The sequence below is a fragment of the Bombus fervidus genome, chromosome 12 (genome assembly GCF_041682495.2).
Source record: "Bombus fervidus isolate BK054 chromosome 12, iyBomFerv1, whole genome shotgun sequence".
NCBI classification, from domain to species: Eukaryota; Metazoa; Arthropoda; class Insecta; order Hymenoptera; family Apidae; genus Bombus; species Bombus fervidus.
The window spans coordinates 8820856-8840356 of NC_091528.1; the positions used below are offsets into that span (position 1 = coordinate 8820856).

At 34.6% G+C, this 19501-nt stretch overlaps 1 protein-coding gene across 13 annotated transcripts in view; it reads right to left on the minus strand.

The window, feature by feature from the left end:
- Nucleotides 1–9342: 9342 nt before the first annotated feature.
- LOC139992837 (uncharacterized) overlaps nt 9343–19501 on the minus strand; it is a 29714-nt gene continuing 19555 nt past the window's right edge. For 7 of the 13 annotated variants that reach the window (XM_072014079.1, XM_072014066.1, XM_072014078.1 and 4 more), the window contains 11 exons: nt 19062–19481; nt 18143–18749; nt 17888–18084; nt 16713–17797; nt 16480–16633; nt 16218–16408; nt 15961–16134; nt 15722–15884; nt 15453–15639; nt 15159–15262; nt 9343–14271 (listed from right to left, as the gene is read on the minus strand). In XM_072014079.1, the coding sequence (XP_071870180.1) occupies nt 14222–14271; nt 15159–15262; nt 15453–15639; nt 15722–15884; nt 15961–16134; nt 16218–16408; nt 16480–16633; nt 16713–17797; nt 17888–18084; nt 18143–18749; nt 19062–19481 (3332 nt within the window). In that variant the 3' untranslated portion in view covers nt 9343–14221. Of the gene's footprint in view, nt 14272–14986; nt 15017–15158; nt 15263–15452; nt 15640–15721; nt 15885–15960; nt 16135–16217; nt 16409–16479; nt 16634–16712; nt 17798–17887; nt 18085–18142; nt 18750–19061; nt 19482–19501 lie in introns of all 13 variants that reach the window. The other 6 variants (XM_072014072.1, XM_072014070.1, XM_072014071.1 and 3 more) reach the window with 6 other exon arrangements.

A 19501-nucleotide genomic window follows, 5' to 3' on the forward strand; every position in this document is an offset into this window, starting at 1 on the left:
CGAACGTAGTTAATTAATACCACGAGGAAACATTCCGGTTTTACTAATAAAATTTATCCTATCAGTTTTTTAGCGACTCATAAAAGGAAATAACAACATTAGTCATAGGTGGAAGTAAAATTTAATTTTACCATGAAATTATGAACAATATATAGGGGATGATACCTTGCAATTGCAAAACGAATACCCTAACACAGACTTAAATGTAGAATTTAATAGATTGTAAACTAAACCTCAAGAAATATAACGATATCTTCTTCAATTCTTAAACATAATACTTCATTGAAACAATGACGGGATAAAAATCTATACTTGTACAGAAATCAATGAAACTATCCGATAAACTTTTTAACTATATCAACCATACAACCGCGATCGCAGCCAATCGGCTCATATTATTTATGATACAATTCATAATTGTATCACGTATAATGATGCAATTAGGAATTGTACATGAAATAATATTGATTATCCAGGTCTCACCACGTGGAGGTTGCTGCGAGTGGAGACCCTCCCTATCCACGATCCCATCCACCCTCCTTTTACGCAAAATTTTACTAATTTTGAATAAAAAATTTTCAGCAAGTTTTCCTTTTCATGTGCATTTGCAAAACGTTCAAGCCTGTTGATCGTTCCACGAAAGAAACATCGAAAGGAACGTTAAGAAAACCGACGCGAAAAGCTAAAACAATGGGAACAGCTGAAAGTAAAAAATAAATTAAATCTTAAACTAAATTATAATTCTTTATGAGATGGTATCTCATGCGTGCTTGGATATTTTACGCCTTCACTGTTATAAAAATATAAAATATTTGACGCTTAAAAGTATCTTTAAAAAGTAAAATACATTTCATAAAGAATTATACTACTCATCTACAATACCTTATCTACTCAAATACTACTCTTAATTATGCATGCATTTAACATAAGCTCAAGAAGCATTGAAAGCATTAAAAGCGTCCTACCTACTAAATACAAAATACTCCACCCTCCACCTACTCCAAAGTACTCATGAGTTCTAACTACTATATGTCTAAATATAATAAAGGGACAGGGGGAGGGGATATTTCATGAAATGATTTCTTTAGAGTTGCACATTATTTGTGTATCTTGAAGTACTTCGTACGTCTGTTTCCACTGGACCTGTAGAAATTTCTGAAACAAACTCAAATTTAAATTATTTTAAACAAAATAAAACATTCTTTTATAGACCCTAACTATCAGAGATCTGAACGGGTCTCTATACACCCTAACTACCATCAATCTACTAGAGATCTCTTTAAACCCTACTTGCGAAAAATCTGAAAGTTCCTCTATTAACTATCTATTATCTATCAGAATTCTGAAGGTGTTTCCATAAGTCCTGACCGGAAAAATTTAATCTATATGAAAATTTAAACATTATAAATGGAAGAGATGGGAAATCGTATGAGGTATCATATGGGACATAATGTTCATCCGACGATGTTACAGTGGATCCTGAAACAAAGTCAAACCATAAAAAGATTAGTACAATTTTATGAGATACAGTTAGTTACTAATAGAAGAGCCTCAAATATCATTTCTTCATATTTGTTTTTTTTTTTTTCCTTTAACCATTTCTGATAATCCATAGTATTCCACCTTCCAGTCGACCGTTCATACGTATTTGATATGTCGTTAAAATTTCATATATACAACACACAAAAAAAGATCAAATTGCCAAGACACGAATTTGAACAAAAGTATTTGAATTTAAGTAAATGACTTCAAATATAATTTGGACTTTAAATTGAACTGGAGCATTGAGATGAAGAAAGAACTGATTAAAATCTCATGACCTATTTCTTAACGATCAAATGACTTTATTTGATAAAAATTTTATAATAACTTCATTCATCAAGCTGATCGATAATCAATTTATATCTGCTGTTTAGAATGAATACTATAATAGTGGACATTCAAATCATTAATTCCAAAAAAGTGGAACTGAATATTCTTACTTATGTATATTTTTTAAATAAATTAGTAGTGTGATAGTGTACAAAAATAATATGAGTTTTTATCAATAAATTCTCAAACTTTATTATTCAAATACCTTACTGCAACATCTTGTTTACTTTCTTTTAGATACAATATGAAAGTATTTAATGAAATTATTTAAAAATAATACACCCCAATCGAAAAATATTCATTATTAACAAACAACATATTTTAGCAGTATTTTCAATCATAAACACTCGAATGATAAAGGGAGCTGAAAAAGAAATGACTCGAAAAGCCAGAAGGGCTGTCAAAGTATCCACTCAATGTAACCGGACAACCGTAAGTGGAATATCCATTCTATTTCGCAAACTCTAATTTACTATATGTAGCTATAAAATAGAAAATTCTCAAATCAAAACGCGATGAGTGCTTTATTATTTTTGCAATATTTATTAATTTATTATTGATAAAAAAAACAAAAAAAGATAGAAAATACCCGTATGAATTATTTACGCAACGCTAATAATTACTAATTTATACACTCAGATTTAAATGTTCGCAACACTAATAACGGTCCAGCGTAGCCATATACGTATAAAAGGCTACTGGTGAAACTGCATCTGATGATGCAGGAGCAGGAACGTGCTTCCACAGTCCAGTGGAAGAAGATTGGGCATAATATAAGCGCAACACTACTTTAAAAACGCGATCATTGATCGACGCAACTCTAACTAGAAAATTAATTAAAATAATCGCGATGGAAAGCCGCAACACTAATTTTTAAGATAAAAATAAAATTGATATCTATATATGAAGAAAAAATATTGTACCGTGCTAGTACAAATTGCAATGCTATGAAATTAATCAAACGTTAATACTTTTAAATCTAATTTTAAATGAAGGAAAATTTTCAAAAGAAACAAGGAAAACTCTGATATGTATTACTCTGACAGAAATTCTGAAAATTCATAATAAAAATTGCAAAAGAAATTCGCGATATCATAATTCGCAACTCTAAAGCAAACGCGATTATCATTTTATCGCAACTCTAATTCAAACCGTAATCATTTTCTCGCAACACTAACAAGAAAAAAAAATCGCGATTTGCCCAATGTAGTTGAAGGCTGACATATCCCAGTGCAACCATTTAAGAGGTTGCTGATGAACGATCACAGTTGTACAGCTCTTGTAGCTGTATCGAGTGATCCAGGAACAGTCCTCGACAAATGCAGTCGAAGGGTTTTGGGCATTTTGTAAACGCAACTCTATTTACAAAAACGCGATCATTCATTATCGCAACGCTAAAAGGAAAAATACTTAGAAATCGCGATGGAATAATATCGCAACGCTAACTCTTAAAGTGAACTCAATGAAAATTATCATTTACTATATGAAAAAGCTAGTTCAAATATTCTGATTAATTAAATTAAAATTAATTGAAAACTAATATTTTTATAATCTAATTTTAAACAATAGAAAGCAAGATAAATTCTGATACGTATAATTCTCTAAGAAGTTCCAAAAGTTCATAATAAAAATTGCAAAAGACAATCGCGGTATTGTAATTCGCAACTCTAAAACAAACGCGATTATCATTTTATCGCAACTCTATTTCAAACCGTAATCAGTCTCTCGCAACACTAATAAAAAGCCGCGATATTATTTCGCAACTCTAATTCAACCCGTAATTAATCTCTCGCGACACTAATAAGAAAAACCGCGATTTGCCCAATGTGATAGTGGACCGATATATACATCGGCCAAAAAAGAAAAAAAAGAACTACTACTACTACTACTACAAATACTAAAAGCGAGCATAGTGACAAAGTAGTAACGAGAATGACTTTCCATGCTCTGGATGACCCAGAGGATGGAGAACCATCGGTAGTTGCCCTCTTGAATGACAGTTTGCCGGGCCTCTTCGGCTCATAGCCTCTTCTTTCTTCGGGCGCGATGCCCGCTGAAACTTAAATCTAGGCTCGAGTCTTTCTAATCGCAAAATAAAAAATAACTTATAAAGGTAAAATAAAAAGATAAATCGCGGATGCTATTCCCAGTGCACATGGACGACCAACGATCATAGCGACCGCTGTCCGTTCGCATGTGCAAGCTCGAGCAATAAACGTTCGTTTCGAAAGCCACTCGCGACCACGACCGCGATATTCGAAAAATCGATAGGCAAGGCTCAAGACAAATGGTATGCTCCATTCGTGATGCCAGCTTCACCGTCGATTTTTCAAATCAAATTTCCTGAAACAGGTTGGACACGCAAAAACGCGCCTACCCGACGAAAGACTGTGCCAACCTGCCCGGCCCTACCTACTTATAGTTAACATTCATACCAGAAAATATGCTACCTATCCTACCCGGAAACCTCTATTTAAACCTGAAAAAAAAAGCAAAACAAGCACACCAACACATTCACTCCACGGTTCTCACACATAACCCGGGCGCAAAAGCCTACACTAGAGAGACGTCCCGGGACGCCTCCGACACCCGAGTTTGGCTTACATCTTTCACACTCTAATGTACGTACCATTTTCCTGAAATCGACTGACGATGGCTAGCGACCATTGCGTAAAAATATTCTGTATATTTCAACTTTAATTATCCAAGTATATTTAAATTTTAATTTTAATTAAATACTCATAATCGTATATAATCATGTATGTATACATCATCTAAAGAAATAATTTGACTGGAATAGGTCGTCGTATTTCAATCAATGTAATTATCATTGTAGTTTAATACTGAAATTAATAATATTACTATTTATATCCACTATACCTATTTACTAACAATGTTATTTCCAATGGTAATTGGATTCATATTTCCGAATCCATAACTATTTCAAGATTATAATAAATAGCAGAAACGACGCAATTCCACAGCCTAACCACATACACACACAGTGGAAAATACGTCGTGCACGATACGCTAACGCAACGTCAGTCGCTGAAAAAATTGTTAAGCTTATAGACTACTCGTCATGCCCATTGCCTTCCTCCCACTCAAGAAGCACCTGGGCACGTGAGTGAGATTCTGACAATGAACATGGAAGGGGTTAAACCTGAAAATCCTATGCTAAAAACATGATTAGCTTATTTATTATATTTTGTATCTAACGGGCTAATATTCTTTGATTTTGCAATCCAATTTCATTTCAAATTTTAATAATTTTATACTTTATTTTACTTTATTATCTTAATGAACAATTAAACTATTAAATTGTAATTAAGAAAATTAACGAAGAATATACATATTTATTAAACGTAAAATAAGATTCAATGCAAGTAATATTTATATCAATGAATAACAATGGTGTCTAAATGAACTCTATTACTCAAAATATCCTCAGGCGATATCTTTATCAAAACATATCTTTGAAAACACGAAGGAACGTTCAAAACTTGTTTTGATTCTGAAATCGGCCTGTCGCGAAGTGTTTTCTTGCACGTGAAATTTGATAGCATCCATCATAACAAACAGACAAAGTTAGATTTTAACTTATAATTTCATATTCCATATACCGAATTTTATTGAAATTATACTGTGTATACTCAAATAATAAAACTGCTCTATACCATAGTAAAGTAAAAATTAAAATAAATATCATTTATAATCTTTATCAGCATTATAATAACTTTAATCATAATTGAATTTCCATATTAACGAAGTCTAAGGGTATCAGACTTCTTCACTACAAAATACTTAAACGAAGTCATTTCTGGTCATTCAGTTTTGGTCTTTATAAATATATAGTAATATTGAATATAATTTGATTTTATAAATAATTATAATGAATATATTGTGTAATTTTCAAACATATGCATGTATATACTAATTATATCTAATAATATAATATATTATTATATTATAATCAACATTATATTACTTATACAAAATACTTTATATTGTAATATGTAAATATCATACTTATATATATTGTCATCAATATTTAAAAACGCGGTGTGCAAGAAAACCTATCCTGAACTAATAAATAATAAATAAAAAAATGTTACTACTCACGGGTATAATAAATACCCGCGGCCACTATGCTCGTCAAAAATTCTACGTATACAACCAATCACCCGTGTCGATTCGGACCTTTCATCCTTCGACATGATTGAGTGACCAGAGGAACAAAAATTCATGCGACTCACGATTAGATGTGAAGAATGTCGTCCTCAATATTGTTCTGACCCAAGCGAGTTCGTCATCAAACCATCGTCAAAGTGGAATCGTCGAATTCAATGGAAAAAAGGAACTGTAACAAAGCATAGAATATTTTAATTTAGTCGTAATGATGGTGTTCACTACTTTCAAAATGTTTCAAATGATAAAATAATAAAAGACTAATCTCTATTAGATAGAAGTTTTTAATAATAATATTCAATTTAAGAATGAAAAATTTACAAATTGTGAAATTTTCAATTAAATTTTATTTTTTAATTAATCATAATTACCGTGAAATATAAGTACAAAATAAATAGTTACTTACATTCTTGGCTTTTGAAACACCATTAGATCTTTTCCAGGGAACGGGAAGAAGGGGAAGAAGTGGCATACCTTTAACAAAATATGAATTATTATAATTTGTTTTGAGAAACACAGTGCTAGTTGATCAAAAAATTTAACATACTAAAATATGAAGCTCTATGAAGACTTATAATTTTAATAACAAAAGGAAATAAAATTCTAATAAGCTCTAATTAGGATAAAAATAAAAATACTAATATAAAAATTTAAATCTAGACTTTAGTTTTTAATTAATGATAATTACAGCAAAATGCAAAGGATAACATTAATAAAATACAATGTGCAAAGATTCTTACATGCTCAAATTCGAAGCATCGCTACATCCTTCCCAAAGAAGAGGAAAAATGGAAATTATGAAAAACCTGTAACAAAACATATGAAATATTATAATTTGTTCTTGAAAACATACTTTTGATTGTTGGAAAATTTAGAATAATGAAAAATAAATCTCTATTCAATTTTGGAATTTTAATAATAAAGAGAATTGAAATTCTAATAAAGTTTTATTACTATAAAAAATGATACCCTAACATTAAAATTTAAAATCTAGAAATTGAGACTCTAGTGATTTCTGAACCACGTTAAAGATTTTTATTGCATATTTCAGCATTAAAATTTGAAAATGTTTTTCAATAGAAATTAATAATAATTCAAGCTAAATGCAAATAATAAAATACTTACATTCTTGAGCTCCAGGAGAGGCTTTATCCTCTTGCGACACCTGCAACTCTACTACCGAAAGCGAATGTTAAGAAAAAAAAAGAAAAATAATAGACTAACGCGTCCGTTTAAGTAACAATCGACGAACACACTGATTCAAATTTCGCGTGCGATTATAATTAAATTTAATGAGAGCTATGATGCTCTAAAGAATATTAAAAATGGTATAACGAGCAAACACTGACTCTACGAACCGCATTGCGCGCGGTTACAAAAATTCTCTGAAAGAAAACTTTATTATGGGGCAGGGAAAAAAACAAGTGTTCATTTATGAAAATACTGCCTTCTCAAAACTATGAAGTAATTATTGTTCATACAGTTAAAATATTATTATTATAAAATATTTCATAAGACATATCAAGTATCTATGAATATTCCACAATGCACCCAATTTGAACAAATTATATCTTTGAATGTCCGTTATTAAAGTTTCAAATGTACTTTCTATTAATCAAATATGGCGTGTTTTTTTTTTGTCAGTTAAACATAGCTGCGCAATAGGTAAATGACGCGATGCGCAAAACATGTTCAAACCTGTCTGCGATAACATCCTATCTCGAAAATAACAGGAATTATTAGAAAAAAACGTGAAATGTCAATGTCATTATAGAAAATTCGCGAAAATGTCGATGTTAAAATAAAAAAAGCAAATAAAATTAAACGATTACCGAAATATGTTTCGTTAATGATTTATTTTCGTTAATGATAAGTTTGATGAATGAAATAAAAGTTAAAAAAGTAAAAAAGAAAATATTATACAATGTATTATATTATTATAATTATAAAAAATATTATAACAATGTAGGAAAATATTATCAAGAGAAATAAAGGGAAGTGCAAAGAAATAGAATTTCATTTCAATAATACGTGATGTGCCTTGATTGAAAATTAATAACCATCTATTCACATCGAAAAACAACAAATAGCTATAAATTGTATTGGATTATGAATTTAAAACAAAAGGAAGATTCTTACCATTTTTCCAATTACCATTGAACAAATATTCTGATCTTGTACGTTAAATTTTTCATATTTACAACGAGCTGCCGGCAATTGCTTCCTCTTCCTAATATGACGTCGCGCGAAATGATATAATTTCAAATCTTAGTTTTAAAATTCACCATCAGAGTGCGATTGCTTCAGGAACGTATCACGTTCTATCAACACCCGGATGCTATTCGAATTCTCCTGAAAATTTCCCTGTCTCTCTGTTTACATGGAAATATGACAAATCACTGTAAATTAATATACTGCGAACTATTTCAGTCATTTTATTACTAGCTGTACTCAGAGTATAATTAGATAGTTTCTTTTTAAACGACAACAATGAAAACACGAGAATTTTTGTGATCAGCCTCAAACATTAGAACAAACAAGAATTCTCGTGATCTGTCCGCAATATGTTAATAACTGTTATTATATTAATATATATGTTGATAACAATTGATACAAATCCAGATTCTCACCATTTTGAAGCAATAACACGTCGTTATATATTAAATTTTTGACGAGCTCTGCAGTTGCTTCCACCTTCCAATATGACACCGCGCGAAATGTTGTAATTTTAAATTTTAGTTCACATAGCTACCACAGGACGCAGATAACTCAGCTACGCATTATGTTCTATTAGTACCCCGATACTGTCTTTTCTTCAAATTTATTTTTGTACAAAATTTTATAATTCATTAAAAAATTATTTGAAATATATATACCATTAACAGCACAATTACTTGTGACGATAATATTAATTGACTTATTGACAAACAGCATATGACGCTTATTCAATCCTTACTGCCGTAACCTTAACAAAAATATTAAATGTCATTCACCTGATGTAATATTTTATTCAAACTTTTATAAAACTGTTTCAATTACGAGAAATTACTGAATAAAGACTTCAGAGAACTCAAATATAATCTACTTGAAGAAATTTATTACTGTAAATAATGAAAAGTATACCAAAAACGAACTCGAGAAGCTACTTATTGGTAGTCGCCAAAAACCATTGAAAGAAGTCAAATTTATTTAATAAAATGATAAAATTGTTTGTACGACTTAGCAGATAACGGAAATAAAACGAATATTAAATGACAGGGATGATTAAAAAATCTCGCAAAGTATCAAACGAGAGTGTCTTCTTTTTTATTGAATTATATATAATTCGTTTTTGGAAAATATGATATATATATGTATATAATATAACAAGAAATATAATTAGACTGACATGAGTTCTATCAAATTGTCCGGCTCTCTATGATGTTGTGCATCTTTAGGTTGGTAGTATAGCTCTTTTGTTTCCACCATACGATTCCGAATTTCATTCACCTTCTCGGTCACCTTCGTGATGCATATGCATACGAATTCTTCGATTCGTCGTAGGTTTTCTTTTATTATTCCTCTTTTCTTCCCACACACACACACTCACGCTTTGCCTCAATCATCTTTTCCCTTTCTAACTCTTTGAGGATCAGCCTATATAGATGCATATATATATATACATATGTAGGATATCCTAACACAAAATTAATGCAAATCATAGAATTTTCCATACAAAAAAGGACCAAACATTTCAATGAAAGTTTACTCTTTCTGAGACTCAAAGAGTTAACATCATCTTGACACAGTGTTTAGCCCAATGTTATCAGTGAATACATTTGAATCATCTTCTTATTTCTTAATACATAAATATTAACATTCAACCTTTACACAGGACAAGAAACGATTTGAAGATATCCTGCACAGAAATCTCAGTCCAAATGAAAACTCTAAATTATAATATTAAGCATAAAGGCACAGCCATCGTTTGCTCCTGTTCCACGTGATATGTCGAACGTAAAAGAAACAATCAGGTGTTATCTGGAAAAAATGCAAATACGCAAGTATAGCTCGTCCGAACCTTATCCTCTTTGTATTTATATTCGCAGTCAAGATCAATCGACATTTCAGATGTATTCACCATGGGACATCGCATTCCTTACTCACTAATCGTCAAAAACGATCTTGCAAGATGACGATTTGTTTTTTCTTTTTTTTTTTTTTTTTTTTTTTTTGAAGTGAGACGTCGAGTTCACGTCAACTAACATCTAAAAAGATCGGCAACGAACGAATCGTCGTCTGTTCTTTATTCTGCGTCCCGCACAGTGTTCGATGAACGAAACGATAAAGAAGGATAAGAGAAAATCAAGTTAAAGAGTCGCCGATCTCCAATTTAACGCGCTATTTGCGGATGCGACGCACAAGAAGCGGCAGGATGAAGTTGCCAGAACTTCTTTGCGAGATTACAAACTGAAAAGCTAACTTGTATGGCATTTTAGCCGTGAAATTAATCAACTAATTTACACTTCTCTTCTCAAAAATAGAAAGTTCCTATCGCTTCTCGTGGAGCACGGATAACAATTGAAAGAGTTCGATTACACTCCTCACATGGCGGAAAAACTTCAGCCGCGTGCCGGTATTTTATTGGGATCAGCTAATCGTGGCGCAGAAATTAATCAATTTTCAGGCACCCGGTTACACTTAAAGGCTAATGAGTCTTCGACGTAACGACGCAATCAACGGAAGGTGATCAGGAAGATGCGAGGATCTCCAAACGAAAAAGCTTCGAAAAACTTTCATATGCTCATTCTTTCGTACTCATTCTCATTTTCAATTTGTTTTTTGTTTCATATTCTCTTCACCCTTCATCGTTCATCCTATCCCACTCTCTCACACACGAATTCTTCATTTTATTCTTTTTCTTAATTCTCTCGCTATCGTCAATCTCCTTTTTTTATGTTGCATACAAAAATAGTAGGAAACGAACGTGAGGTTACAATAACTTTATCACCCGTTCTCATCGTCGATCGTACATAGTTTTTAATATCCCTTGAGCCCATCATCCGATGAACGAATGATTTCGTCGATTCTCTCGTTCCTTCTTCGTCCCTCTGTTTTTTCCTCTTGCATTTCTACAATAGCCCAGGCGAACTTACGAAATCACTTGTGAACAGTGCTCGATACATCTGCTGGTCACATCTCTAGACTCTCAACTCTTTCTTCTACAACGTATAACACATATGTATATTAAATAAAGCAATTTATTATAAAATAAGAACGCACCGAAAGAAAACGTTCCTGCAGAACGTGTTAAGCAGAATCACAAGTGTGGTGCAACAGCAGATGCACCGAGTATTCTGATAAAAGCGCATGCGAGCGAAATGAAAAATAAATAAATGTGACTATGCAATTACAATCATGACTTTGGTTCAGCTGCTCCGGTTGCACGACGTAAGCGCGACTGCCTGCAAATAACGTTCGACCATAAATTATATTATTATACACATTATGCACTTCTTTTCCTTTAATCGTATTCTCGCATCTTGTTCTCGTAATTGATTATAAAAATATCATAAAATTACGTAGACTGAATAACATTTGAAAATAATGAATTCCAATGTGGCGAATAAAATGGTGAACGTCACTTGCAAGCGGTTTCTCTCGATAATCGATATTATAATCCTGTTTCACATTTTTCCTTTCCTTCTTTTGTTAATTATGTTTTAGAGAGATTCGTGAACTGTTTTTCTTTTTTTTTTTTTTTTTGTTGTTTTTTGTTATAGGTACAATTATCTTCATTAATTACTACGACGACTTTAGGTACGGTTAAACACTACTTTGTTGTGCGCCCATCTCTTTATAATTGAAACATTTGAATAGTTTTAATCCGTCTAATATTTATTCTGCTCAGGTCTCTCTCGTTTCCACTCTCACTTTCTCCCTCTTTTTTACCTTTTTTTTTTCTTTCGGTACTTTTTAAATCTAGAGATCTTTAGATAAATTTATCACGCTTTCTTATGAAGAAAGTAGTGCCTCTCTTTCGCGTCGCTTGGCATAGGGTAGATAAAAGGTCGCGGTGCGCGCATTTTTTTTCAATTAAATCTCATAAAAAGATAGGCACACCCTTCACCTACGTCCTGAAGTACAATCACCGTAAGCGAAGCTTCTGGATGGATTCCACTTGGTATTTCTCGTGCGGAGCAACGTACACGCCTTACTAAAAACTTAATAGAAATGATATATTGAAATATTGAACTTAGATTTAGCATTGTTATTGATAGTAGATCGATTAACTAAAAATGAATGTTAATTGCGATATGAAGATCGTCTACGTTGATCCGCAGATGAAGTTTTTTCACAGACGGAGACATTATTAATTACGACGATCACGCGTCACCATCACCGCTGCCAAACTAATTACATATTACTTCTTCGTAGAATCGGGCGTGAAAAGTATATCTAATTACGTAGTTCGGATATCTATAGGATTCAGAAGCGTGCTGTGAAGCTTGGAAGACGAATCATAGTTACTGTGTGGAGCGTCTGTCGCGTTTTCATGTTCATTCTCCTCGTAAGGAAACCTTACAAAATAATACAGAATTGTCGTTAAACGTGCGCGTCTCGTATCGGCTAAAACTTTACATCAATTCCCTATTTACGGACGATCAACGGAAAAAGAGAAAGAATGGCTTTCTTTTAAAGATGTATGTGAGACAGGTTCTCTTTCGTGATACTAAGCTGTGATGGTTTCGCGCTACTTAACTACTTGTGTCGAACTAGGTATATAGATCCATGTACTGAATACGTTTACATTTTCTCCTCGAGCGATACATTAACTTGTACTAAAGTAATTGTCAGAGATCAGAAGCGTTAGCAAATCTTAGAATGCAAGATATCAGGGAGACGATTATTATGCCAGAGGGAACCTTTCGAATATAAATCGCGTTTATCTCCCTGATGAAACATTTCGTTTACGCAATACTTATGTACAATAAATCACGTTGCAAGTATCATTAAATATTCGATGAAATTATGGTTACTCTCGTCTTCGAATGAAAAGAATTGAAAGCTTTCTTGGAAGAATTCACAACTCCATAAAAGGCCGATAACGTGAAAAATCTTTTCGATATAAAATTGAGGTAGCAAATAATTTCATTCCTATCCGCGAGTTACAACTGGCAGCAATATTTTTGTTCTGTTCTGTTCTTCCTACTTCTTTCCCCTTCTTTTTTTTTTTACTTTTTCCTTTTCGTCTTTTTTTTTTAAGATTAACGCAACTCTTTGGTGGCAGTACACAGAAGAATCAATGAGCAATGATCATTCCTGAAAGAACGTAGAGCCGATCCAGAGATTCTGGCTGGACAGCGTTTGCGGTTGCTATTGTAAACGTACTCAGTAACGTGTATTATATAATACTCGTACATTAGTTTTATCGTTATTTATAATGAGGATTTCCTAGCCGGTCGAGACTGATCCGTAGACCGGGCCAGGCAATCCATGCGTATATATCTGTGTTCATTTTAAAAGTACCTTCTCTTAAAAGTAAATCTCACATTCATATAGTATCTGTAAAACCGCGATTAAAATATCTCCAGATATAATATAATATACTGTATATATAATATATAATAATTGTAATAGTTAAAATTCTGTTCAGTAACTCTGTTCGGTGTGTACCACTGGGTCTATCGTGCCCTACGCCAAAGAACAACGCACAGATTATCCTTCCTTTATGCACTCAATATATTTTCCTCGGCTTCATTTCTCTCCTTTGAATATTCTGATAATTCAGATTTCTATTATATGATCGGTATGAACGAATTTCAATGTGTCTTCCTTTTCCTTCTTCTTTATTTTCCGTTAGTTTCATCGGTCACCGCATTTTATCAAAAGAGATGTATAACATTTTCTTTTTTATCTTAAGGGTGATTTTCAATCTTGTTTCTTCCTTTTTCGATCTTTGTAATACGTGAATTTTTATATTCTAGTAGTGTGTGCTTTTTATATTTCTTTTCTCTTAGATATTTAATTAAAATTATTATTAATATTAATAATAAGAATCATGTACGCATAGCGGTAAACCACGAGCTGCTTATTCGGTTCTTCTCGTTAGCCTGTAACGATATAATTGTCTTTTTCTTTACGTTCAGCACTGATCCTCTTCCAAAATTGGCCCGGGTACTTAATATTGTACCAGTTGGTTTCGGCGGGTGATTGTCACCTTCACGGTCCCTGAAATTAAAAAATTATTTCTGAGAGCAGCGCAGGCTTCCATTATCGATTCTCGTGATACAATGCCAGTGAATTGTTGTTGTGCAAATCAGGATTGCGTTAAACGAGTGTCGTTAATATATCATATACATATACATATATCAGCTGATCTAAAGCATACTTCCATGTATAGAAAAAATAGAGATCTATGAATTGCAAATGTATCGTATAACTGTAGCTATAATAAAACAAATATAAAGAAGAAATTTTGAAAACATGTCGCTTCTGAATCAAAAATTTACCACGATATGTTTGTTTATATCTATGTATATAGTCCGAGAGTGATTTAAGACAAAAGAAGTGAAACAAAACTTAGAAACTCGTTGTGCAACAAACGCAATATGTTTGCGTAAATAGATGAGCGAAAAGTAAATATTCCTACAGAAACCTGTGCGCGTGAGTGTGTAAGCGTACAGTGCTACAGTCATATATGCTCTGAAAATTGATGCTTCCTATTTTTTTTTTCAACCTTGAAAAAGATTCATATATAATGCATTAATCTTCAGTGACTTGCGCGTTAACAGGATACACGAAAATAGGAAGTATTTTCCAGGCACACTTTTCACACGAACAACAAATATCGACAAAGCGAAATCAACGCATGTGAAAAAGCACCTACGTTACAATGTAGATACCGTGTGTTCTTTTTGTAGTATTTTATACTGAAGTTCTGTACCTTATATCATATTGTCTTCCACAGGTTTCGCTTTTAAGGAGATACAAGAACGTGTCAAAAATTGTGTCACATTTCATTCTTCATAAGCGAAACAAAAGTAGAAAGTAACAAAACTTTCAAGCAACGTACCGAGCGAACATCTAACTAATTAATGGATAATATCGGTTCTTACCTTCTCTGATATCTTTCGGAACGTTAGACGAGAGCGACGGCATGGAAGGAGTCTGATAAAGATTGGGCCGCGCGCCTGTTGGTGGCAACGATGCTACTTTGGACCTAACGAGCAATTTATGTTACCGCTTCCTTTTTCATTTTAACGCACTTTCGATACTTTGATAACATTAGAGTAATGTAATAATAAAATTAGTATACTACTTTTTCCTACATTTACAGAACACCAGTACAGCGACATTCTCTTTGAATAATTGATTAACTCGATATAAAAAAATAAAGATTGATAAATTACCTCTGTTTACGAATTTTCTGATTTCTCCCATCAAACGAGGTTGGTGTACCAGCGCCTGAGGTGTTCGACGAATAAGAAGGCGGTCGGTACGGTCGTGGACAACCTTGAACAACAGGTGGTGATGGTACTGGTGCATACTGCAACCGTGCATTGGCTGGTACTGCGGGATGCATCAATCTCATATCTCCTATAATAATAAATAATCAATAAAGTAATGAAGAATAATCGATTATAATGTAACAGAAATGCATAAAACGAATGCATTATACCTTGTACAATATGGACACCCTGATACATTGGCAGTGGGTAGCGTGGTTGGGGTTGTGCGCTTCTGTCCCCGCTCCCACTTCCGAACAGCTCATGTGCTGGAGTCGGCGACCTGCTAGTTCTCTGAGAGTTACCTGGTGTTGAAGCTCGTACACCAGCAACAACCTAAGATATCAATTGAACAATCTTCATCATTAAATTTTTCTGATTTCGTTCGATGTAACTATCTCAAAAAACCCACAGGAACATTTTGCCTAAAAACGAGATTGGGAACCAGCGCGGGAGTCATATAAGTTCCAGGAGGTGCAGGTGATGTGCCATTGTGTCCGACTTGATGGCCAAATGTTCCATTGGATACCATCGTTGGTGGCGGATAACTACCAGAGTTAACGTACATCAGTGGCATTCCAGGCATCTGTAAATTAATCGATTATAGGACTTATAGATTGATCTTAAGCTAGCTGATAATATTTTTAAATTATATGTAATAATGGCTACCTGGTTAGAAGTCGGAGTATTTGGTGGTGTTGGCACTCTGTACATGACAGGTGGTGGTTGAATCGTGGTTTGACCTGGCGGATAATACGTAGGTACCATATGAACTGATGGTTGATACGTGTAATCCCCTGGTGCTGGTGTTACAGCGGGCATTGAATTGTAAGGGACTGGATAACTACCCACGTAATTAGCTAAGATAGAAATAACATATTAAATAATTATCATATCGTAATTAAGAAGAATCTTGAAGAAGTTCACTTACAATTTGATTGGCTCGGAGGAGTCATAGTTTGTGCATTGAAAGAATAATTTGTCGTAAATCTCTGTTGTTGGTGCAATGGCTGTCTATCACCTGGACCCTGACTGACTGAAAGTGCTGCACCAGGCGGAGGTACGAAATACATCGTCTGTTGTGCCTGCAGAAAAAGAAAACAAAAACAAGGAATTAATATAAAGCTATATTAGAAAATATAATAAAGCCGTAAAATTAAATACCGGTACAGAATTAGGTGGTGGTTGCCAGTAATTCTGCGGCATCGTCTGCACATTTTGAACTGCTTGATTTGTAGATGGTTGCGGTTGTGGGTAAGAGTGCGGCGGCGTAGAATGGTTATCACCAGTCACGCGTTGATCGTAGATACTCATACCCATAAAATATCCCGACAATTCAGTTATCTCCGTTGTCTGCGACACTGGTCCTTGTTGCACAGGTACTGCATAATTCGCGTAAACCGAATTCTGATTAAATACTTCACCCTGACCATTGTTTTGAATGTTCGCCTGATTTTGACTCGGATGAGGAGCCATCATCACAGTCTGTTGCCCCACAGAGGGTGGATAAACACCCTGATTATACGGTTCTGAGGTAGGTACGTAGGTCGTGTATGGTTGAGCTGCTTGGTTGTGATTGCAAGTCTGCACTGTCGACGATGATTTGACTAGAGTTTGTTGCTGTTGCGGCTGCTGCTGTTGTTGTTGTTGTTGTTGTTGTTGTTGTTGCTGTTGTTGCAATGATCCTGGATTCTGTTGAGGTGGCGGCGTGAACGGCAAACTCGGTGATGTCGCCGAGTTTGTCACATGAGTCACTGCTGTTGTGTTACCACCGTTGTGTTGCTTGTTAGTCTGCGATCTCTTTTTATTTTCGTTCTTTGTGTTATTTTGTGTTATTTTGGGTGGCTCGGATACTTCTATAGTCTTGCTGGGCGACATGTTATTCCTTTCGTTTTCGTGCGGCAATGCAGCAGTATAAAATTTTGGTGGGTTCTCTGGATCGAAGCGGTAAATCGAACCATCTGGATTGGTATACGGCTGATTCGTTTGCGGATTTATGATTATGCTACCTGGCGGTACACTGGATATACTGGTAACCGCCCACATCACTGTTTGATTATTCGATTCCGGGGAAGCGAGATCCTGACTAGATACTTGGGTATGACTGCAGGTCATGGTTGCCACAGGGGATGGCGAAGGAGACGGCGATATCGTGGCATCGCTGCGTTGGCTTTGCGATTTATAGCCGCTACTCGAAGGACTTAGTCGTGAACACATACTAGCACCTGAGTCTGCAACAGATTTAATCTCTAATTTATAGACATATTTCACGCCATAAAACTTATGCGTGTAGGGAAGGATTTACAAAAGGGTACATTCGTAAAGAACTGAGTGCGAACCTTGCTTCATAAGGCGAGCTCCAGCACTATGAGTGGATGTAACACTGTCCCCTCTAGAAAGCATTCCCCTGGTGTAACCACCGAAACTAAAGGACTTAGAAACAGATGGCCTCAATACGGAACCTCGACAGGATTCTCTTCCATCGAAAGATTCTCCTTTTAAGAGCTTCGTTTGCCTGCTACATACGCAACATAGCCTTCATGTTACATTAGATAAGTACAATACACAATAAAAACTATTATTACAGTATTCACCTCATCGTATGATCCGAAGGATGTAACAAACGATATCTCGCAGAAGCGTCAGAACTTTCTGAAGAAGACCAGTAAGGCCAGGAAGTAACTTCGCTACTTTCTCCACTGCTATCTTTAAATATTCTTCGTCTGGCACGTTCATACTCCTCCTCCCTTTCCTCGAAACTCTTACTCTGTCGGCAATAATCGCCAGACAATCTGTCAGGTGACTTAAAATTGAAACTGTCTTCGAACGAGCTAGAATCTCTCTTCAGAATACTTCTTCGCGGTTCTTCAGACAGAATCAGATCGTCTCTGATGTGTTCCTTAAAACGAGTATTTGGAATTCGCATGTTTTTCGTTCTGGTAACTATCACGCTGGAACCAGACTGATCTACGTTATGTTCCATGCCAAAGTAGGCTGCCACGCGATGCACTAGCATTCTGTTGTAAGAGGACATGTTTGGAAACTTGTGACAGACTTTCTGCTTGTCCTTTGCGAATTCTATCAGATCTTTCTCGATTTTTAATAACACCGTGCGATCCTTCTGGTTACGATTTATAGTTTCCGCGATGAAATGCTCCAGATCTATTCCAGTACTGTCCGTATACAATTCCGTACTACTATCTATGAAGAAAAGAAAGATTGTTTCGCCTCTAGATCAAATATATATTTGAAATAATAATAGCAGGACAACTGCAATAAGGGATTAACTTTGCTTTCGTAATTTAAGTTTCTACGTGGCGATTAGACTGCGGATTTTTGAAGATACAAATATACAGAGTGCACCCAGTATACAATAAATTATAATATTTAATACGTGTAACAAATCTTTTCTACATAGGCCCCATTTCTCTAGTTGTGTTCATATAAATATCAATTTGCATAAACATCCGCACTCTAATAGTTACATTATATTAAAAATCGGAACACACGTACCTCGTGAGAGGCAAGGAGACGCGCTGTCAAAGCTACCCTGAGAGGAATTCTGATGCCTCAGCTTGTGCCGAGAGCTAGGTCTGCTCACGGACAAGGTATTGCCGCACTGCGTCGAACACTGGTTGTTGCAAATATTTAACGTATTTGGTCTACGTTGTTCCATCTTCTGCTGATTGTTTTGCGCGTTTTGAGCCAGATTGGTACTCTTTGGCGAGTGTTGCAACGCCTGCCCAGCCTTCGACGGAGACACAGGCGTCTGAAGCAAGCCGGGTCGGTCATTTTGATTGTTCTTTACGCAATTATTGCATTTTTGAATCACGTGCGAGCCTGTCATCTTGGAACGTTGGTTCTCCGACTTATTGCCGTTCGTTGGAGAGGTATTATTCTTTGGTGAGTGAATTTGCGAGGGACTAGATTGACCTGCGATCAAGATAAACTCT